The 19,126-nt window shown below is 43.9% G+C and overlaps 1 protein-coding gene across 1 annotated transcript in view; it reads left to right on the forward strand.

The window, feature by feature from the left end:
- TMEM163 (transmembrane protein 163) overlaps window positions 1-19,126 on the forward strand; it is a 261,099-nt gene that overhangs the window by 149,404 nt on the left and 92,569 nt on the right. Inside the window, exons 3-4 of the mRNA XM_030916147.1 lie at window positions 15,348-15,391; window positions 16,781-16,872. Coding sequence (XP_030772007.1) covers window positions 15,348-15,391; window positions 16,781-16,872 — 136 coding nt within the window. The remainder of the gene's footprint in view (window positions 1-15,347; window positions 15,392-16,780; window positions 16,873-19,126) is intronic.

A 19,126-nucleotide genomic window follows, 5' to 3' on the forward strand; every position in this document is an offset into this window, starting at 1 on the left:
TATTCTCTGACCTTTGTATCTGCCCAGTGCTTGTCCAGGAGAGTTACGTCATTGCAAAGATTTGCATCTGTTCCTCCTCCTCTTGATTCCCCATTAACATCATCCACAACTAGGAAGGAAAGGTTTTGTTGCAAATGGAGAAGGGTGCTATCTTGGGGACTTAAATTTTGGGAAATCCCTGACTCTTTATTGTTATTATTATCATTATTATTTGAGATGGAGTTTTGCTCTTGTTGCTTAGGCTGGAGTGCAATGATGTGATCTAGGCTCACTGCAACCTCTGCTTCCCAGGTTTGGGGGATTCTCCTGCCTCAGCCTCCTGAGTAGCTGAGATTACAGGCGTGCGCCACCACACCCAGCTAATTTTATATTTTTAGTAGAGATGGGGTTTCACCATGTTGGTCAGGTTGGTCTAGAACTCCTGACCTCAGGTGATCCTCCCACCTCGGCCTCCCAAAGTGCTGGAATTACAGTATGAACCACCACGCCCAGCCCCTGACTCTTTATATTATTTTGTGAATATTGGCAAATCAGGATCTATTTGCTTTGTAACTGTATAAGTGGTGAGTAGACCTAGGTAGTTTAAAATATCAGGAACTTAAATCTCTCACTGCACAAGCTCTTTTTGCCCAAATCCCATTTAAGTCGATGGCAAGGAATGCCATAATTACTGATTCTCGGTGGCTATGTGGAAAGTGGTTTGGCTGCTTTCTTTGGTTGTAGAGCATGAACCCCTATCTTCTGCCTTGGAAATACGTGGAGATATTATACATAGAGTAAGAAAAACTGACCATATGGAGGGATGTATGGTGAAATGAGAGCTGCCTTTCAACCTTGTACTCCCAGTGCCCTTCTAATGAGGTAATCATCTGGAATTTCTTGTGTAGCTTCTCTGAAATTGTATCTGCATATATAAAAAGTTTCTGTACACACCCATGCATACACACACACAAACTTTGATAATCTATTAATTACCATTATTCTCTCACTACATTTTGCAGCATTACACATCTTTTTCAAGAGCTTAATGATATGGTATGCATGTGTGATAATTTATTAAACAACTCTCTTATCAATGGACACCTAAGTGGTTAATATTTTGTTATACATCTGTAATAAACACTCTTATATGTATTCTTTCTGCGTTTGCACCAGTATAAATGTAGAATATATTTCTCAAAGTAGAACTTGTTGGGTGCAAATAATGTGTATCTTACATTTTGTAAACATCTCCAAGCTGCACTGCTAAGAGACTTCCCCACTGACACCGAATGAGATTTGTCCTCATGCCTTCACCAGCACTCAGAATTTGCAAAAAAAAATTTTTTTTTTTGAGATGGAGTCTCACTTTGCCACCCAGGCTGGAGTGCAGTGGCACGATCTCGGCTTACTGCAACCTCCGCCTCCCTGGTTCAAGCAATTCTCCTGCCTCAGCCTCCCAAGTAGCTGGGACTACAGGCACGCACCACCACACCTGGCTAATTTTTGTGTTTTTTAGTAGAGACGGGATTTCACCATATTGGCTGGGCTGGTCTCGAACTCCTGACCTCATGATCCGCCCACCTCGGGCTCCCAAAGTGCTGGAATTACAGGCGTGAGCAAAATCCTTTTATATGTGCCATTGTAAAAGGTAGAAATGTTATTGATCTTTATTATCTTCTTGTTTATTCAGTTTTGCTACCTTATGTTTATCTGTTATTTTAAATTCTTTTTCTAAAATTGCATGTTCAAGGTGCTTTCTTGCCTTATCTTTTAGGCTCTTGGGCTTTTAAAAAATTTACTGATTTGCAAGTATTCTTTTAAAAATTGAAGTATAATAGACATACAGAAGCGTCATTGATGAAAATCCCATAGTTTAATGAAGTTTCACAAAGTGAACATAGCTGTGTAGCCACCACTCATACTCATCTTCCCACCTGAGAAGACCTGTTCATGCCCCCTCTTTGTCACCACTCCCTGCCCAGGAGGTGACCACCAGCCTGAATTCTACCACCATGGATTTGCTTTGTCTATTTTTGAACTTTATACAAACCAGATCATACATAGATTATCCAATGAGTGCTTTTGTGTTTGCCTTTGCTGAGATGCATACATGTAGTTGTGATTAGCTGTAATTCAGGTATTTTCATTGTTATATAGTATTTCATTAGATGAATATATCACCAGTTTATCCATTTCTATTGTTGACCAATGTTTGTGCTGTTTTTTTTCCAGTTTCGGCAATTAGGAATAATGCTGCTGTGAACATTTTGTAAGCATCTTCAAGTATCCATATGTATGTATGTATGTCTTTTTTTTATTTTTATTTTTTTATTTTTTGGAGATGGAGTCTTGCCCTCAGTCACTCAGGCTGGAGTGCAGTGGCGCAATCTTGGCTCACTGCAACCTCTGCCTCCCAGGTTGAAGTGATTTTCCTGCCTCAGCCTCCCGAGTAGCTGGGATTACAGGCTCCTGCCACCACACCTGGCTAATTTTTGTATTTTCGGTAGAGATGAGGTTTCACCATTTGGCCAGGCTGGTCTTGAACTCCTGACCTCAGGTCATCCGCCTGCCTTGGCCTCCCAAAGTGCTGGGATTACGGGCGTGAGCTCCTGCACCCAGCCATACGTATGTATTTCTGTTGAGTATACATCTAGGGGTGGAATGGCTGAGTCATGGATTAAGACCACTTTTTTTGCTTTTTTTTTTTTTTTTTTTTTTTTTTTTTTGAAGCCGTCTTGCTCTGTCACCCAGGCTGGAGTGCAATGTCCTGATTTCAGATCACTACAACCTCTGTCTCCTGGGTTCAGTCGATTCGTGTGCCTCAGCCACCTGACTAGCTGGGATTATGGGCACGCGCCACCACACCCGGCTAATTTTGTACTTTTAGTAGAGATGGAGTTTCACTATGTTGCCCAGGCTGGTCTCAAACTCCTGGCCTCATGTGATCTGCCTGCCTCAGCCTCCCAAAGTGCTAGGATTACAGGCATGAACCACTGCAACTGACCTGATCAGCTTTTATAGAGACAGGCCGCCAGTTTTGGAAAGTATTTGTACCGTTTTACACTTCCACCAGCAGTCCTTGAGAGCTGTGTTGTATTGCATCCTCACCGATGTTTGAAATTGTCAGCTTTTTTACTTTTGAGCCACACTTTTCATATGTAGCGGCATCTGTGGTTTTAATTTTATTGTCCCTGGTTACTAATAAGTAGAGTATATTTTCATATGTTTATTGGTCATTTGTGTAGCATCTTTCATGAAGCTTGTTAAGTCTTTCGCCCATTTTTCTATTGGGTTGTTTTTCCTCTTTCTTAGTGATTTATGAGTCTATATTCTGGATACAAGTCCCCTGGTAGTTATGCTGTATAAATATCTTCTCAGCAAACTCAACGGCTTGCTGTTGTGCTCTTTGAAGGAGGTCTTTAATGTAGTTCAGTTTACGAGTCATTTCCCTTATGATGAATGCATTTATGTCTTGTTTAAAAAATCTTTACCTTTCCCCAAGATGATGAAACTCCCTGACAGCATTCCATTTCAGATCTCTCCTGTGTTAACCTTACACTTTCATATCTACAGCTCATCCCCGGCTTTCTCTGTATGGAGTGAGGTAGGGTCATAATTCAGTCGTTTCATATGGATGTCCAATTGGCCCAGCACCATTGACTGAAAAGAACTTTGTTTCCCCCATGTATTTTAGGGGTACTTTTTAAATATATAAATCAAGTAACCATATATGTGTGGATCTTTTGCTTTGTGGTCTTTGTTTATCCTTATGCTAATATTATTTTATTTACTGTAGCTTTGAAATCTTCATATCTGGTAGTGACTGTCTTCCAGGTTTTTTGGTTGTGCTTGTTAAGGATTGTCTTGACTATTCTTTTTTTTCCCCCCTCCCGGCAGTGGAGTCTCACTCTGTCACCCAGGCTGGAGTGTGGTGGCGTGATCTTAGCTCACTACAACCTCCGCCTCCGGGTTCAAGTGATTCTCCTGCCTCAGCCTCCCGAGTAGCTGGGACTACAGACACCCGCCACCACACGCCTGGCTAAGTTTTTTTGTATTTTTAGTAGAGATGGGGTTTCACCATATTGATCAGGCTGGTCTCGAACTCCTGACCTCAGGTGATCCATCTGCCTTGGCCTCCCAAAGTGCTGGGATTACAGGCGTGAGCCACCGTGCCTGGCCTGTCTTGGCTATTCCTCATTCTTTTCACTTTCCACATGAACTTTGGCTTCATCTTAACAATTCTCTTGCCACCTGCTAGGATTTTGATTGGCCATAGTGAGGCTTCCAATCCACAAACATGGTGTGTTTCTTCATATATTTAATAGTTATCTTTAATTTCTCCTAAAATATTTCATTGCTTTTCTAGGTAGAAGTCTTGCATATTTTTTTAGTTTCATTAGCTTTTTCCTAGGTATTTGATAATTTTGCTAGTTTGAATAGAGCCTTTTAAAAATTACATTTCCTTCCTGTTTGTGGCTAGTATAGAAATAACTGGAATTTGTGTATTCACTTAATGTGTGGTGGCCTTGCTGAATTCACTTCTTAATTCTTTCTAGTTCCCTTGTTCTGTCTGCCAGTTTGCCAGTGCCTCACTGCTCTAATGATTGTGACTTTGTGGAGAACCAGGCGTGAAGGGAGCAGCGGGCAGCTTTAATTTGAGTACTTATTCTCGGGGTACCTGATCTCAGTGATCTACCTTGGGGAACATATTCCTGCCTTGAATGTAAGAGAAGACTGCCTGGCTGGCAGTGGAGCCTTGGCTCCCGTCGTTGATGAAATGATGGTGTCTGATTCTTGTATCAGTGTCTGTCTGAGCAAGCACTCCTTTGGTTCATGCCTTTACTCTCTAGTATATAGAATATCAGGAAAGTGTCCAGGGTTGGATGCTAGAGCTCAGCTCCAAGCTTGCCATTGCATATAAGGGACAATTGTTTGGGCTACTGATGACTGTGCCATCTAATTGTGGAAAAGTCTAAGCTCTGCCCAAGATTTGATTAAGATATGTTATCAGCTGTCAGCATCTTCTCCTAGCATGGTCTAAATTTTAATGTATTTTGTAGATTCCCTTTATAACTTAGGTAATTGGGGGTTGGCCATTTTCTGGTTTCTTTGATCATTTTATCCTTTTTCTAGTTTATTCATGTTTCTTGTTGGTTTGGGTTTTATGGAGCAGAGTAGTGAGGAGAGACGTCAAAAGGGCTGTATTTCACCATGTTTAACTTTTATTCTCTGAGTGATCATGTTAATCTTCTAATGACTTTGATTCAGATCAAATGAGTTGGTGTTTGTTCAGCATAGTTTCTTTAAGCCAAATCTCTGGACCCTTATTCAGTGTATTTTTCTTCTTCACAGTATGTTCCGTTCTTTAAAATGTTTCGTAAGCGACTTTTCAAACCAAAGAGGTTCAATGTGTTTGGAATCAGCAGTGCAGACCAAGGGCCATCTCAGTGGCCTGGCAAGGATGACCTTGGGTGACAATATCCACGCCCTTGCTAGCATTTCTTGCCCGTAGTGTTAGCTTTTGGTTCTGGTCTGAATTAACTGTCACACATTAAATGAAAACCAGAAATTATAATTAGGGGTGAGAGATTCTTTCAGTCTTGTTCAGTTTAACAAGGATTTTTTGAGCACTGACAACGTGCTTGTGCTTGAGCACACAGGCCCTGAGGGTAGAGACAAATATGATACAACCCTTGACTTCAGGCTTTTATGTGCTGCCTGGCAGAAGGCAAGGATCATTTCTGTGTTTTATAAAAGCAAGGCAGTCAGGGGCAGGGAGCTTTGGGGCCCAAAAAGTCACCAAGCCAAGGTAAAAAGAATGGACTGAAAATGAGTTTACCTAGAAACAAGCTTCGAACTCCCAGCAACCTCACAGGTGTTTAACATAGAAGACGAGAGAAGATAAAATGCGAAAGTTCTGTTCTATACATTTTATCCCCATCTCTGTTTATCCAATGAATGCTTTACTTACTGGGCTAAAGGAGCTGCATTCTATGACTAAGGGAAACTTAGGGCTTTAAAAGGTATGTTTTATCAAATTGTTGGGCAAGTAACTGCTGTATCCCCAGCTCAGCAGAATAGTGTTGGAGACATACTGGGTGCTCAATAAACACTTGTTGATTGAATGAAAGAGCGATTGGTGAGCGTGGCTACTCATGTTAGTCTGGAAGCATGGGTTGCAGGACACGCGTTGAGTGTGGTCTGAGGACTCCTGGCCAGACGTGCCTCCCACAGGCTTACTTGATAGCTGTGCTGGCATTGTGGGCAGCCCTGGCACAAGGAGGTATAAGAGCAAGTGTTAGGAAAGTGTGAGTAATGTTTAGCAAGAAACTCATTGCTACTGTTGGCTCTGGCATGCGAGGTCTGCGGAGCAAATGTGTTAACAAGTTGAGGGGCTGTGTACTCCATTGGAGACAGCCCATAAATGCTCATAAAAGTTGGGTAACTGTGGCTTCAAGGGCTGTTCCTCCTCTTTATTCCCAGATTAAAGAAGAAGCAAAGTGAAAGTGTGCTGTGGTGTTGAGGAAGTTTTGCCATGAAAAGCTGGGGTCTTGTCTTTTTGTCTCTGAGTTGGTGACTCCTGTGTGTGAGACCCCTGAGAGCTTCTTGAAACCCAGGTCTCTCCCTGTTGAGTGGCAGGCATCCTGCCCATGTCCCAGGAATGCCGATCCCTGCTTTGGAACGGGGGTCATGTGCATTTCATGTTATGCTAACTGGAGCAGAGCTAGTCTGGTGGTATGTGGTAGAGGGAACGAGGGTGCCCTGGTCCATGCTAGAGAGTTTCCTTGGGTTGTTTTTATTTGGATTTTTTTCCTTTCATACTATTCTGTGTTGGCTCTTGGCTTTCTGGGTGTGGGTCTACCCTTACCTTTTTCTTCGTCCTAGATCTTTGCCATTTGCAGATGCTTCAAGCTCTCCTTAAAAGAGTGGTCCATTTAGAGGCTGGTTTCTCCATTATGCCCCAGAAAGTGCCAGCTGCGGCTTCATTAGCTCAGGGAAGGGCTTCTGGGTAGCGCCGCTGGGCCTCCCGGTGTTTTGAGCCCTTGGTCCTGTCTGCCTTCTCCCTGAAGGCTCTGTTTGCTACATGCTGGAGCTAAGGGGAAGGTGTTAATGAATCCATCTGAAAGTTTTCTATGTGTTCAGGTACTGATCTCGGCATTCAGGATACATCAGGGAACAAACAGTCAAAGCTTTTGCCTTTGTGGTGTTTACATTCTAATAGGTGGGAGTAGGGTGGGGCAGTTGAAACATAAAGAAGTACATAAGATAATGTAGGTGAGATGTTCTTCAGACCAAGAAAATGTAGAGGTGGGTGACAGAGCTCAGATTGGGAGTGAGGATAGGTTTCATCACTAAATGTGGTGGCCAGAACAGCCCTAACCTGAAGGCGGGGAGGGAGCAGGCCAGGCAGACCCCTGGAGTAAGTTTGTTTCTGGCGGAAGGAAGAGCCGTGGCCTGGCTGTGGAGAGGTCACTGAGGATCCCCATGTGGCTGCAGTGTGGAGTAAGCAGGCGTGGCCCACAGAAGAGGAGGTCAGAGAACAGAGGTTTCCTCCATCCTAAGGACCATGGCCTTTCCATGGAGGCCGATGTGTTCGAGTACCTGGGCTGCGTGTTGAGGATGGCTGGGTAAGGGCAGGGGCATGGAGGGACGAATGAGTGGCTGCTTCCTGTTAGAAACTGGAGTGTAAGTGACCTTTCATTGCCAAGTGGCCTAGAACACTAGTAAATGGCACTCCCTACCCCCGTAGGGAGTCATATTTTCTAACCTCTTCAAGCCCATTTTTGTGGGTTTTGTAGGTTATTGTGGGTGTGGGGTTGGGGGGTGGGGGTTGTATAGTACCTTTTTTGTATGTAGCTGCCCCTTGGTCATGTGAGAGAGACCCGTGATCATCCCTGAGGTCTTGGCAAGGGTTTGCCTGAGACAAACAGTTGCTTTCCTAACAAACACTTGCTTTCCACAGACAGGCAGAGCCCCGGAGGGTGGGAGAGCAGTGCCTGTGGCCTGCCTAAGGCTAATAATGGTTCTCAGCGCTGTCTGTAGAAGTCAAAGAACTCTCAAAGAATAGTTTTGGCTTTCAGAACCTGGCCATGGTACATTTGCTGAGAGCCAGACCTTCCAGTAGAAAACATTGAAAGTCACAGTCCGTGCAGCACAATGAATATGTAGCCGGTACTTTGCTGGATATGGCAGGTTGCTCATGCCCTACATGTGAGGTCCCATACTCAAGCCTTACGGGGCCAACTAGATGCCACAGGGGCCAGGCAGGTGGAAGAGGAGAGTGAGGCAGGCTGGCTGTGATATTGCAGGAGAGGTGGGGCACCCCAGAGCACATGCCTCATCCGAATGCAGCATTGGCACCACTGGGAGAAAGGGACAGCCCAGAATGGGCAGATCTCAGTGTTTTGAGAAAATCCAAAGATCCAGATTATTGGTGTTTTCATTATTATGTTTTCTTGTTAGGCAGCAGAAGAGGTGGAACTAAGAGGGGTCCAAATTTCTGTATGTGTGTATGTATTTATGGTGGATGATGGAAAGATGATTCTCCATTTGAGTTAATTACATAGGTGAGGTTGTTGCCAGGCCTCTGTGTAATAGAGGCTGTCCAATTAAAGTAGGATTGATTTATTAACGAAACTTACAGTCACATAATTTTACAACTTGGAGGTGTTATGGGGCCTGGGGGCATTGCTAAAGAGTGCTAAGGCTCCGGATAATTATTGTGTGACTTTGGAAAGAATGACAGATGGGTCCTCACTTTTGCTGCAAACCTAGCCAGTGATTGAAATGGCATTCTTTGTTTAAGGTTGTGGAGGGGCTGTCTGCACTGATCCTCTGTTGCCTTGCTGGCACCCTTACCTCTTTGTGCATTTCCGAGGTGTTTTGTCTCTACTGTCCAGAACCCTCCCTCAAAGCCTGCTGCTGATTCAGCTGCACGATTTGCATTTAGCTTTGCCCTAACAATGGGTTGCCTGGGTCCTGTCCATTTTCCAGCTGTCTTTATATTTGAATTTGAATTTCCAGCTGATATGCTTTCTGACCTGGTGTGTGACTTAAAGAAGGTCTGGTCTTTTAACCAGACTTGTATAAATATTTATTTAAGACTTCTGTTGTGTGTGTGCTTCTGGGAGAGTAGCTGTTATTACCCCTTTGACACATAAATGAAAGTAGTGTGTGTGACACGCAGCATCCCGGGAGGCAGGAGGTCCCTCAGACTGGGAGTGACGTTCTGCTCATGCTCCACGTGCTGGCTTTCTTGGTCCGCCACTCTACTTCCATGAACTTTTTGGGCCATTAACGAACACTCATGTAGGTGATTTGACCTAGAAAGACGGATTCAGAAACTGAAATGTAATAAAGACACATATGGTCATGTGCTGCCCTGTTAGAGCGTTTGTGAACTCACAGTGCAGCCTAGTCCCAGATGTGTATCACAGATATGGTTTCTCTTACTCCATTTTAGACCTTTGGTGATATTTTTGTGAGTTGGATATCTTTTTCCACAAATAGATTTCTTTTTCTGATTTAAATGATACAGTGGTTGTAGAAAATGTAGAAAGTAAATCTCAGGACCCCCAAATTACTAATCTAAAGGGAAAAGTCAAGCTGGGCACAGTCTGGCAAACCTGCCTCACTTTTTATTCCTAAATAAGATAGCTACAAAGATCGAGAAGCTACGTACCTCCCTCACAGTTTGCCCACAAGGAAATTCTTTGTGGACACAAGACAGACCTCACAAGTCCTCCCTCAGTTCACCTGAGACAGATGTATATCCAATTGCTTCCTCTGCCCTGTTGTTTTCACCAAGCTGGGCAAAGGCGTAAGTGACTGTTCCTCTACCTTCCACTCACGTAGAAATTGTGTATTTGGTGAAAGGCTAATCAAAGACTTTTAAAAATACAGCCATTTGTCTGTTTTCTACCTGTGACCTGGAAGCCCCCTCCCCACCTTGAGTTGTCATGCCTTTCCAGACAGAACCAATGTATATCCTACACATATTGATTGATGCCTCATGTCTCCCTAAAATGTATAAAACCAAGCTGTGTCTGGACCACCTTGGGCACCTGTGGTCAGGTCCTCCTGAGGCTCTGTCACGGGCATGTCCTTAACATTGGTAAAATAAACTTTCTAAATTGATTGATCTCTGTCTCAGATACTTTTGGGTTCACAGTAGAAAGGAAAGAAACCCACTCAAATATTCCCACCCTTTAAAGATTAACCACTGTTACCATTTGAGGGAATTTTTTTCTGGTTGTTTTCAATGCAACCTGTAAAGCTAGTTGTTGTAGCACATACTTCATCTTGTATCTTGCCTGAATTCTCTCTCGTAACTCTCCTCCTGCTTCCTTTGACTTTAGCCAAAATGGCCTCAGACATGCCAAGTTTTCCACCTCAGAGTGTTTTACTGAGTCTTCTTCTCTGGTAGGTTCTTCCCCAGGTAACAAAAACAGCATGGTTCACTCCCCCATCTCCTTAAGTCTTTACGTAAATGTCCCCTTGTCAGTGAAGCCTCGTCTGATCTTCCCATTCAGTTTGCACCTGTGTTGGCTAGAACTCCCCCTGTTCCAGACCCAACCTTTCCTGTGGCACCCAGTGCAGGACCCAACATACAACCTGTCTATTATCAATGCCATTGTTCTTTCTAATATGCTACTAGAATCATTAAGCAGTAGTAATTTTTCTAAAAAATATTTTGAGACAGGATCTCCCTCTGTTGCCTAGGCTGGCTTACAGTGCTGTGATCTTGGCTCATTGCAACCTCCACCTCCTGGGCTCAAGCAATCCTCCCACCTCAGCCTCCTGAGTAGCTGGGGCTAGAGGTGTCTGCTACCACGCTCAGCTAATTTTAAAATTTTTTTGTAGAAATGAGGTTTCATTATATTGCCCAGTCTGGTCTCAAACTCCTGGCCTCAAGTGATCCTCCTGCCTTGGCCTCCCAAAGTGCTGGGATTATAGGTGTGAGTCATCACTCCAAGCCAGCAACAGTACTCTTTGCAAAGGCTTTAAAATATCTACCTATAGCCTATTCTTTGAATAAATCATACCTCAATCATCACCCTACTATGGAACATTTAGTTACATCTAATGTTTTGCTGTTATAAATCACATGAACCTATTATGAACCTTTTGTGCTTAAAGTGTTTTTCCATTTCTTATGCATTAAAATACATTCTTGAGCATGGGATTACTGGGTCAACATATCTTGTATTAAGACTCATGTGGCTGAAAGTGATAGAAACTCAACTCAAACTGGCTTAAGCAAATCAAAGGAAATGGTTGGCTAATGTATTTGAGAAGTAGAGGGATAGATCAGTCAGGACTGATTTAAGAGGTTCAGTCTGTCTTCGCGAGTCTGATCTGTGTTTTAGTATCCACTTTCTTCTTGTGTTGGCTTCATTCTCAGGCAGTCTCCTCCCACTTGTGTCAAAATCACTGCCTGTAGCTCCTGTGTTCATCCTCCTATCTCTAAAATCTCGAAGGAAGACATCCCTTTTCCAATATTTTCAGCAAAAAACTTGGCACAGGTTCTCATCAGCTCAAATTGAATTGTGCCATTTTCGAATCATTAACTCTGGACATGGGACAAGTTAATGGGATATACTAGCATGGGAATAGCATCATCCCACCCCAATCACTTAGTCTGAGGGTAGGGCAGGTGCCATTCCCAGAGGAGAATCAGGATGCTCTTATGGGATGGGGGCTGCATGCTGGGCTGGCTCCAAATGACACATCTTCATTTTACCTATGAACATTTTAGGGACTCGGTGTCTTAAGAAAAAGCCAGCAGAGAAAGAGATAGGAGCCCAGTTGCATCCTAAGCATGCATTTTTTTGGCTGTGTAACTGCTGCCTAATCAGATAGCAGTGTGTTTCTACTGTACCACATGGGGCCAAGAGCAGCCTTCATAGGAGAGCTCTGTCCCACGGCTGCCTGGTTGCCCATCTCTTTGTGGATGTGTTGCCAGTTTGCACCATAATTGTCCGAGTTCAGAAGGGCCCTTGTTTCTTGTCCACTGTTGAATAAGCACCTGCCTTGAAGGCATTGCGGCCTTTGTTGGCCCTGTGGTGGCTTTCCACTACACTCAGCCACATGTGCATGGAGCTCCAGGTGCCTCTACCACGTAATCGCTCCCTTGTCATCATCCTGGCTCAGGCCTGCCTCCAAGCCAACCTCATTCTTAGCATGAAGGAAGTTGGAAATTTCCTGGTGAAAACCCCATGGAAGTTGGGGAGTGGGATGCTGTGTAAACCACTCTGACCCTTCCATTGAGTTTGTTCTTATCTCAAAATTGGGATGTGTCACGGTGAGTTATGAGACAAATGAAATGAAGTTATTACTTGACACTCTTCAGAAATTGCTGAAAGGCCATCTGAACTCTTTCATTTGGATCCTGTGCTAATGACTATTTGCTGTTATTTAGTAGGAAGAGCTGGGGAGTTGGTCACATAAAGGAAGCTGTCAGAGCTGAGGCTGTGTGGAGGGCCCTTCAAAGTAGTCTCAATTCCCCATGCAATTTTTGGCATTTCTCCCTTTCCATCTCATCAAGAAAATTAGATGGAGCCAATTTATAAGTAAATAACACATCTCTGTTAAGGACTCTAGGTTCACTTGCAGCCATCTCGCTCGTATTTTCCTTGGTGCAGACGGGATAGAGAGTACTAATATTCCACTTGTGCTCTAGGTCATACATTCTGTGGCAGGCTTAATTCCCACAAGTGGATCTTTCCCACATAATTTTGAGAGTGTTGGAAATCATGGACACAACACTCCAGTTGAGGTGGGGACACCCCACCTGCCATTTAGTGGCCATCTCCTTTGCTTGATTCCAGATTCCTGAGACAAGATTTCTTGTCTTTCTCAATATAGTCAAGTGAATGTCCACTTGAAATCTGTTTTGAAGCCTGGTTCACTGCTGGTGAGACAGGTGTTCTTCTGCCATAGCGAGTCACGGGGAACGCTTTTCTAGCTGTTCCTTTTCCGTGGTGCTCAGTCCCAGGAGTGCAGGTGGAGACAGACTGGGAGCCCGGTGGCAGCTCTTCTCTTTTTTTTTTTGAGATGGGGTCTCACTGTGTCACCAGGTTGGAGTGTGGTAGCATGATCTCGGCTCACCGCAACCTCCACCTCCCGGGTTCAAGTGATTCTCCTGCCTCAGCCTCCCGAGTAGCTGAGATTACAGGTGCACACCACTATACCTGGCTTAGTTTTTTGTATTTTTAGTAGAGATGGGGTTTCTCCATGTTGGCCAGGATGGTCTCGATCTCTTGACCTCATGATCTACCCACCTTGGCCTCCCAAAGTGCTGGGATTCCAGGCATGAGCCACTGAGCCTTCTTTTCTCTGTTGTAGATCTGGAGCATCTGTGCACGATGTTAGTTGGATTTAAAAAGGTTTCCACTGCTGATAAAGAAGCAACCCACAAAAAGCACACAGCTAAGATATTCTAAAAACAGGTTGTAAAGGGAAAGAAAAGATATCCTCCTTGACTTATTTCTGTGAAATTTTGTTATGCTTAGTTAACAGTTATGGAGCATGTGCTGCGAGCCAAGCTGTGTTTCATAGGCCGCCTCGGTGCTCGCAGCAGTCCCGCCAGCGATCAGCTGCCTTTTTTTTGCACCTGTCAGCATGGCTGGTGAATTGATGTTCTCCGGAAAGGGCCGGTGCCCCTTTACAGCACCATACCTGTGTGTCCTGTGAAAACTCCAGCTGGTCACCATGCACAGCTGGCTCCGCCCTTCTCCCTGTGCCAGTAAGAGCAACAGCAGGGACTCCTGGAGCAGCTCATGTCAAAAACAAAGGTGGTTGCGGATTTAATGGGTTGTATTCCGCCTCACACAGTCTGAGCACCTGAATGTGGCTGAGTTTCAGGAAGGGCCTGGAAACGTTTGGACACCAGTGGTTCACTCTCCCCGGTGCTGTGGCTTTCCCATGCTTGCCTTCCTGCTCCTCACTCTTTATGGCAAACAGTGGCCGATGGCAACTCCAGCATTTACAAGTTGCTGTTCTAACCACATAGATTGACCAACTAGACTCTCTCAGTCTCAAGTCCTAAATCACAGAAAATGAACTGTTTGGTCCATAGTGGATCAGGCACCCTCCTTACAGCTGGAGGGCACAAGGCACAACACGTTGTCTAAGGACTGTCCCTGGACCTTGTGGAGGGGACAAGGAGCAGGTCCTAGAGAAGGGACATTGTGATGAGCTGATGGAAGTCCATGTAGGTGATGGCCTCTGTGCCTCCCACCCACACCTCCTACTGCGCCAGTGACCACGTAGGCCTGGAAACAAGCCACTGCCGGCTTTGCTGACCCTTAATGTAGGGCTTTAGTCTTGGTTGGAGGTGCATGTATGCTTGTTAAATATGGCTTTCTTCTGGAGATCTGCTGTTGTTATGTCAAATTGAGACGTCTTTGAAGCTGTCATTGCTTTAGCACAAAACAGAATTAGGCAAAAGTGCTACCCAATTGACGTTCTCCAATTTAAAAATATGGATCAAGGCCGGGCGTGGTGGCTCACACCTGTAATCCCAGCACTTTGGGAGGCTGAGGCGGGTAGATCACCTGAGGTCAGGAGTTCGAAACTAGCCTGGCCAACATGGCAAAACCCTGATCTCTACTAAAAATACAAAAAATAACTGGGTGTGATGGTGGATGCCTGTAGTCCCAGCTACTCGGGAGGCTGAGGCAGGAGAATCACTTGAACCCGGGAGGCGGAGGTTGCAGTGAGCCGAGATAGCACCTCTGCACTCCAGCCTGAGTGACAGAGCAAGACTGTCTCAAAAAAAAAAAAAAAAAAAAAAAAAAAAATCAAAATGTGTTGTAATTATAATTGTGGCATTGACATTTGTAGACATCTCTATTTGTAGACATCTGTTGTTTAAGATCATTTGTCACTCTTTTCTAAACAACTGTTATTGGTGTCTACATTGGATTGTAAACTCTGGTGCCCACAGATTATTTTTTCATCTATCTTAGCAGTGGTGTATGCCTTAGACACACCACCTTATTATGGGAACAGTTTGGGTGGTTGGAGTTTTACTTTGAAAGTTTGATATAGTTCCCAGTTGCTAAATTCTCAAAGTATCATAAGTCATTTGATTGACAGCTGTTTAAGCAATTTTATTTGGAAATTGGCCCTCAGGTGTTTCAGAACACTGTGAGGGGAGGTTGTTGCAGGTGGAGTCTGGGAATCATTTCAGTTCACGCTTCATTTTTAAAAAATTCTTAGATTTTACACGTACAGTTAATTTTTAGTTTTATTCTCTTGGAATTTCCCCGCTGATGTTTAAAAGGCCATGTAATGTATTAATATACTCAAAAATGAGAGAGGTTTTAAAATATTCTGAATAATATTTTCTTTCTTTTTAGCTGTCTCCGTTATGAGGTACAGCGCCTCTGCTTTTGGGTTTGCAGTAAGTAACCTGAAATGTACTTTCATCAAGTTTTGCACGTTTTTTCATAAGCCCATAAACCTCACCCTGAGCCCTCAAATGAGGGTGGTTAGTGTATGAGAGCTTAGCATGAGAAACACACTTTATGGAAACCCACTTCTATTAAAAAATGAACATTTAACAGAATTATCTGCAACGAGGACTGTATAATTCTCAAGCACAGACTGGGGGGAACCATATTTCCCACAATGTGCTTGGGTGAGAGGATGTTTTGGGCATTTTAGCCCTTTTTTGCCTTCCAGGTTGTATGTGGACCTGGCACATACTGGAGCAAAGCATTTGCTGGTGTAGGCAGAGGTTTGGGAGTTAAGATCAGGGCTACTCATGCTAGGATGAGTCAGTCTGTAGCCAGCTAAGGGTAACCTGGCTTCCCAGCCGGCCTCCTGATGGAAGCTAGTTGGAGAAAGCGGGTCTCTGCTTCACAGGCTAGGTCTGTTGAGAAATTGGGTGAAGTTTCCCCAGGCCCCTTGGAGAGGATGCTAGTGCTTGTGATCTTCCAGCTGAGAAGTGTGGTGTGGTGCAGTGTCCCATAAAGAGAGCTCTCCTCAGCACCCCCGCCAAGTAGCTTTAGGGTCTCCTGTACCTAAGGGTCAGTATGCCTGTTCCCAAACCCACTTCTGCCCTTTGTTGTGAGAACTTGCTATTGTAGGTACATTGCAGATTCTTTTCCGAATCTTATGAAAGATGTGGACCATCCAGAAAAAAGGCACACCACCAGACACACATACCCAGACATACCACATATACACACGTACACACACAGTGCATACACACCCCCAGAAACACACAAACACGCACATACATTTTTCTCTCTCATTCTCCCTAGCTTTCTTGTGCATGCATGCTCTCTCATTCAAACAGAAGCATTGAATTTTGTATGCAACTTTAAAGTGCTGGCAGACTTCTGGCAGGTCCTGGTGACCCCCACCGTCACCCCTGGACCCCAGGTAGAATAGTCCCATTGAGAGTCAAAAATAGAATTCTCACTTGAATCTCTTATCTGGGATGTGCAGGAAACTACTGCAATTATCTTGACTGTCATGGGGAAACCAATTCCGTGTGTTTCGAAACAGTGAACTCCCCACCTTCTGCCCTATATCTCCAGAGTGCTGGGAGCCAGGGGCCCTGGGAGCAGAGCCCCCCACATGGCACGCTGGGTCTCCGAGCTCCAGACACCCCAGGCGCCCCAGGCATGAGGGCAGTAAATGGCTGCGTCGTAATGATGGGAGGCCTCTTTGCTCAGAGTTTACTCGTGCAGATGTTCTGAGTCACAGCACAGTTGTCCTGTGTCTTCACATTTGTGTGCTATTAACTCTGGAAAGCCTCTAATGCCATGTCTCCTTCTCCTAGTTTGATGCCATCCTGGACGTCCTGTCGTCGGCAATTGTCCTGTGGCGTTACAGCAATGCGGCCGCTGTGCACTCTGCCCATAGGGAGTACATGTAAGTGGATTCTTGTCTTTCTCCAGGCTGCAGAACCCGTGCAGATGAAGGCCACGGATTGAGGCCCTCAACACAGCTTGCCCTGCAGCTTTTGTCCCAGTGATGAGAAGAAGGTCCCCAGGTTGCTTCTGAAAGTGACTAGTGCAATGCCAGCCATGTGATGGGATCCTCTTGGGATGGTCAGAGAGAGAGGATGTACCTTTATAATTTTCTCTGTTCTCAGATTTTGAGAATATTTGTTTGCTGGTCTATCCATCTGCTCATCCATCCATCCTTTTGCTTTTTCTTGTTGGAATCTTTGTTCTCTTGGATTTTTATGCTGTTTTTCTTCTAAGTAAGGTGAATTCTCCACTGTCATTTACAGAAGACATCTTAAGGGCATTCTAAATTATTCTATTTGCCTTCTACCCTTCTCTGTATTAGGGGATGTTGCTTGCCCCAGTCTTCGCATCCCATGGGTGAAGATTTTGACTTTGAAGGACTTAACGTTTGTGACTCTAAAACATATGCCTTTTCCAACTTCCATCTCTTTATATCATTTGTAAACCCCAGGGTAGTAACACAGGTTCTGTGTTCAGATTTTCTAGCTCTGTGATTATGGAAGCCAGTAACTGCTCTGTGCTTCATTCTTTCATCTGGAAAAGCAAGAAAATGACAATGCCTCCTTTGTAGGATGATTGCAATGAGTACACACACACACACACAGACACACACATTTTTTATGCACATACCTATACACTAATATGTGTATATATATATGCATGTAGTTATATGTATATATGTGTGTGTATACGTGTATGTGTGGGTATCAGGGCAACAGTTTTCTCTGTCTCTGCAGCTTTTGGACAGTTGAACACAAATGAGTAAATGCCCCTTTCTGTGGTTTGTGGTGGCACCCAGATGGAAAGTACTCTTGAGGCTGGGTGTGGTGGCTCACATCTGTGATTCCAGCACTTTGGGAGGCCAAGGCAGGTGGATCACTTGAGGCCAGGAGTTCAAGACCAGCCTGACCAACATGGTGAAACCCCATCTCTACAAAAATATACAAAAATTAGCTGCACATGATGCTATGTGCCCGTAGCTCACTTACTCGGGAGGCTGAGGTGGAATAATTGACTGAACCCAGGAGGTGGAGGCTGTAGTGAGCCAAGATCCTGCCACTGCACTGCAACCTGGGCGACAGAGCTAGACTTTGTCTCCAACAAGAAAGTACTCTTGAATGGGATGTTAGGTCATATTCCAACATACAAGTGTTACAGGACTTCTTTGAGGCCAAGAGACAGTAACATATCTGAGACTGAATATGCCAGATGGAAAACTTTTAAAAGATGACACCATAACTGACTCACTAATGAGAGCAAATTTTAATTCATGTCATTGTTAGCTTTCGTGTACAAAAACTTATTTTAAATGTTAAATGTCTATTTTAATGGGCATTAGTTTTTTTTAACAAATATAAGTATCAAACTTGTGATATCACAGATGATATCATTTAGGATAAAATTTAATTTTTAAAAGTGAATTTGTAGTTGAAAAAAATACTAGAAAATAGCAGTAAACTGACTTTTAAAAATTTCACATGATGGTTGAGCGTCTCTAATCTGAAAATCCAAAATTTGAAATACTCCCAAATTCAAAACTTAAGCGCCAACCAGATGTCACAAGTAAAACATTCCACACCTGATCTCATGTGACTGGTCACAGTCAAAACTTTGTTTCGTGCACAAAATTACTTAAAATATTGTCTAAGATTACCTTCAGGCTGTGTGTATAAGGTGTATATGAAACATAAACGAATTTCATGTTTAGATTTGGGTTCCATCCTCAATATATCTTATTATGTATATGCAGCCATCCCAAAATCCAAAAAAATCTGAAACCTGAAACCCTTCTGGTCCTAAGCATTTTGGATAAAGGATACTTGACCTATACCGTGATGACCAACCTTGACTTAACACTGGTCTAGCCAAAGGAGCAACTAACGCACCCAACCCAAGCTGTTCTGGGTATTTGAGGAACTCAGAAGTCTAGAGAGTGTAATGTAGATACTCGGATTTCAGGAGCTAGCCACTGTCTTGTCAGAGGAACACGTCATCTTTGGTTCTATAGCTGCACTGTCCAATATGGTTGCCACTAGTGCAATATTTTAGTACTTGATATGTGGCTTGTCTGAACTGAGATGTGTTGTAAGTATAAAATACACACTAGATTCTAAAGACTTAATGAGAAAAAGTGTTTATTAATAGTTTAAAAA

Source organism: Rhinopithecus roxellana, chromosome 14, assembly GCF_007565055.1.
Source record: "Rhinopithecus roxellana isolate Shanxi Qingling chromosome 14, ASM756505v1, whole genome shotgun sequence".
NCBI lineage: Eukaryota > Metazoa > Chordata > Mammalia > Primates > Cercopithecidae > Rhinopithecus > Rhinopithecus roxellana.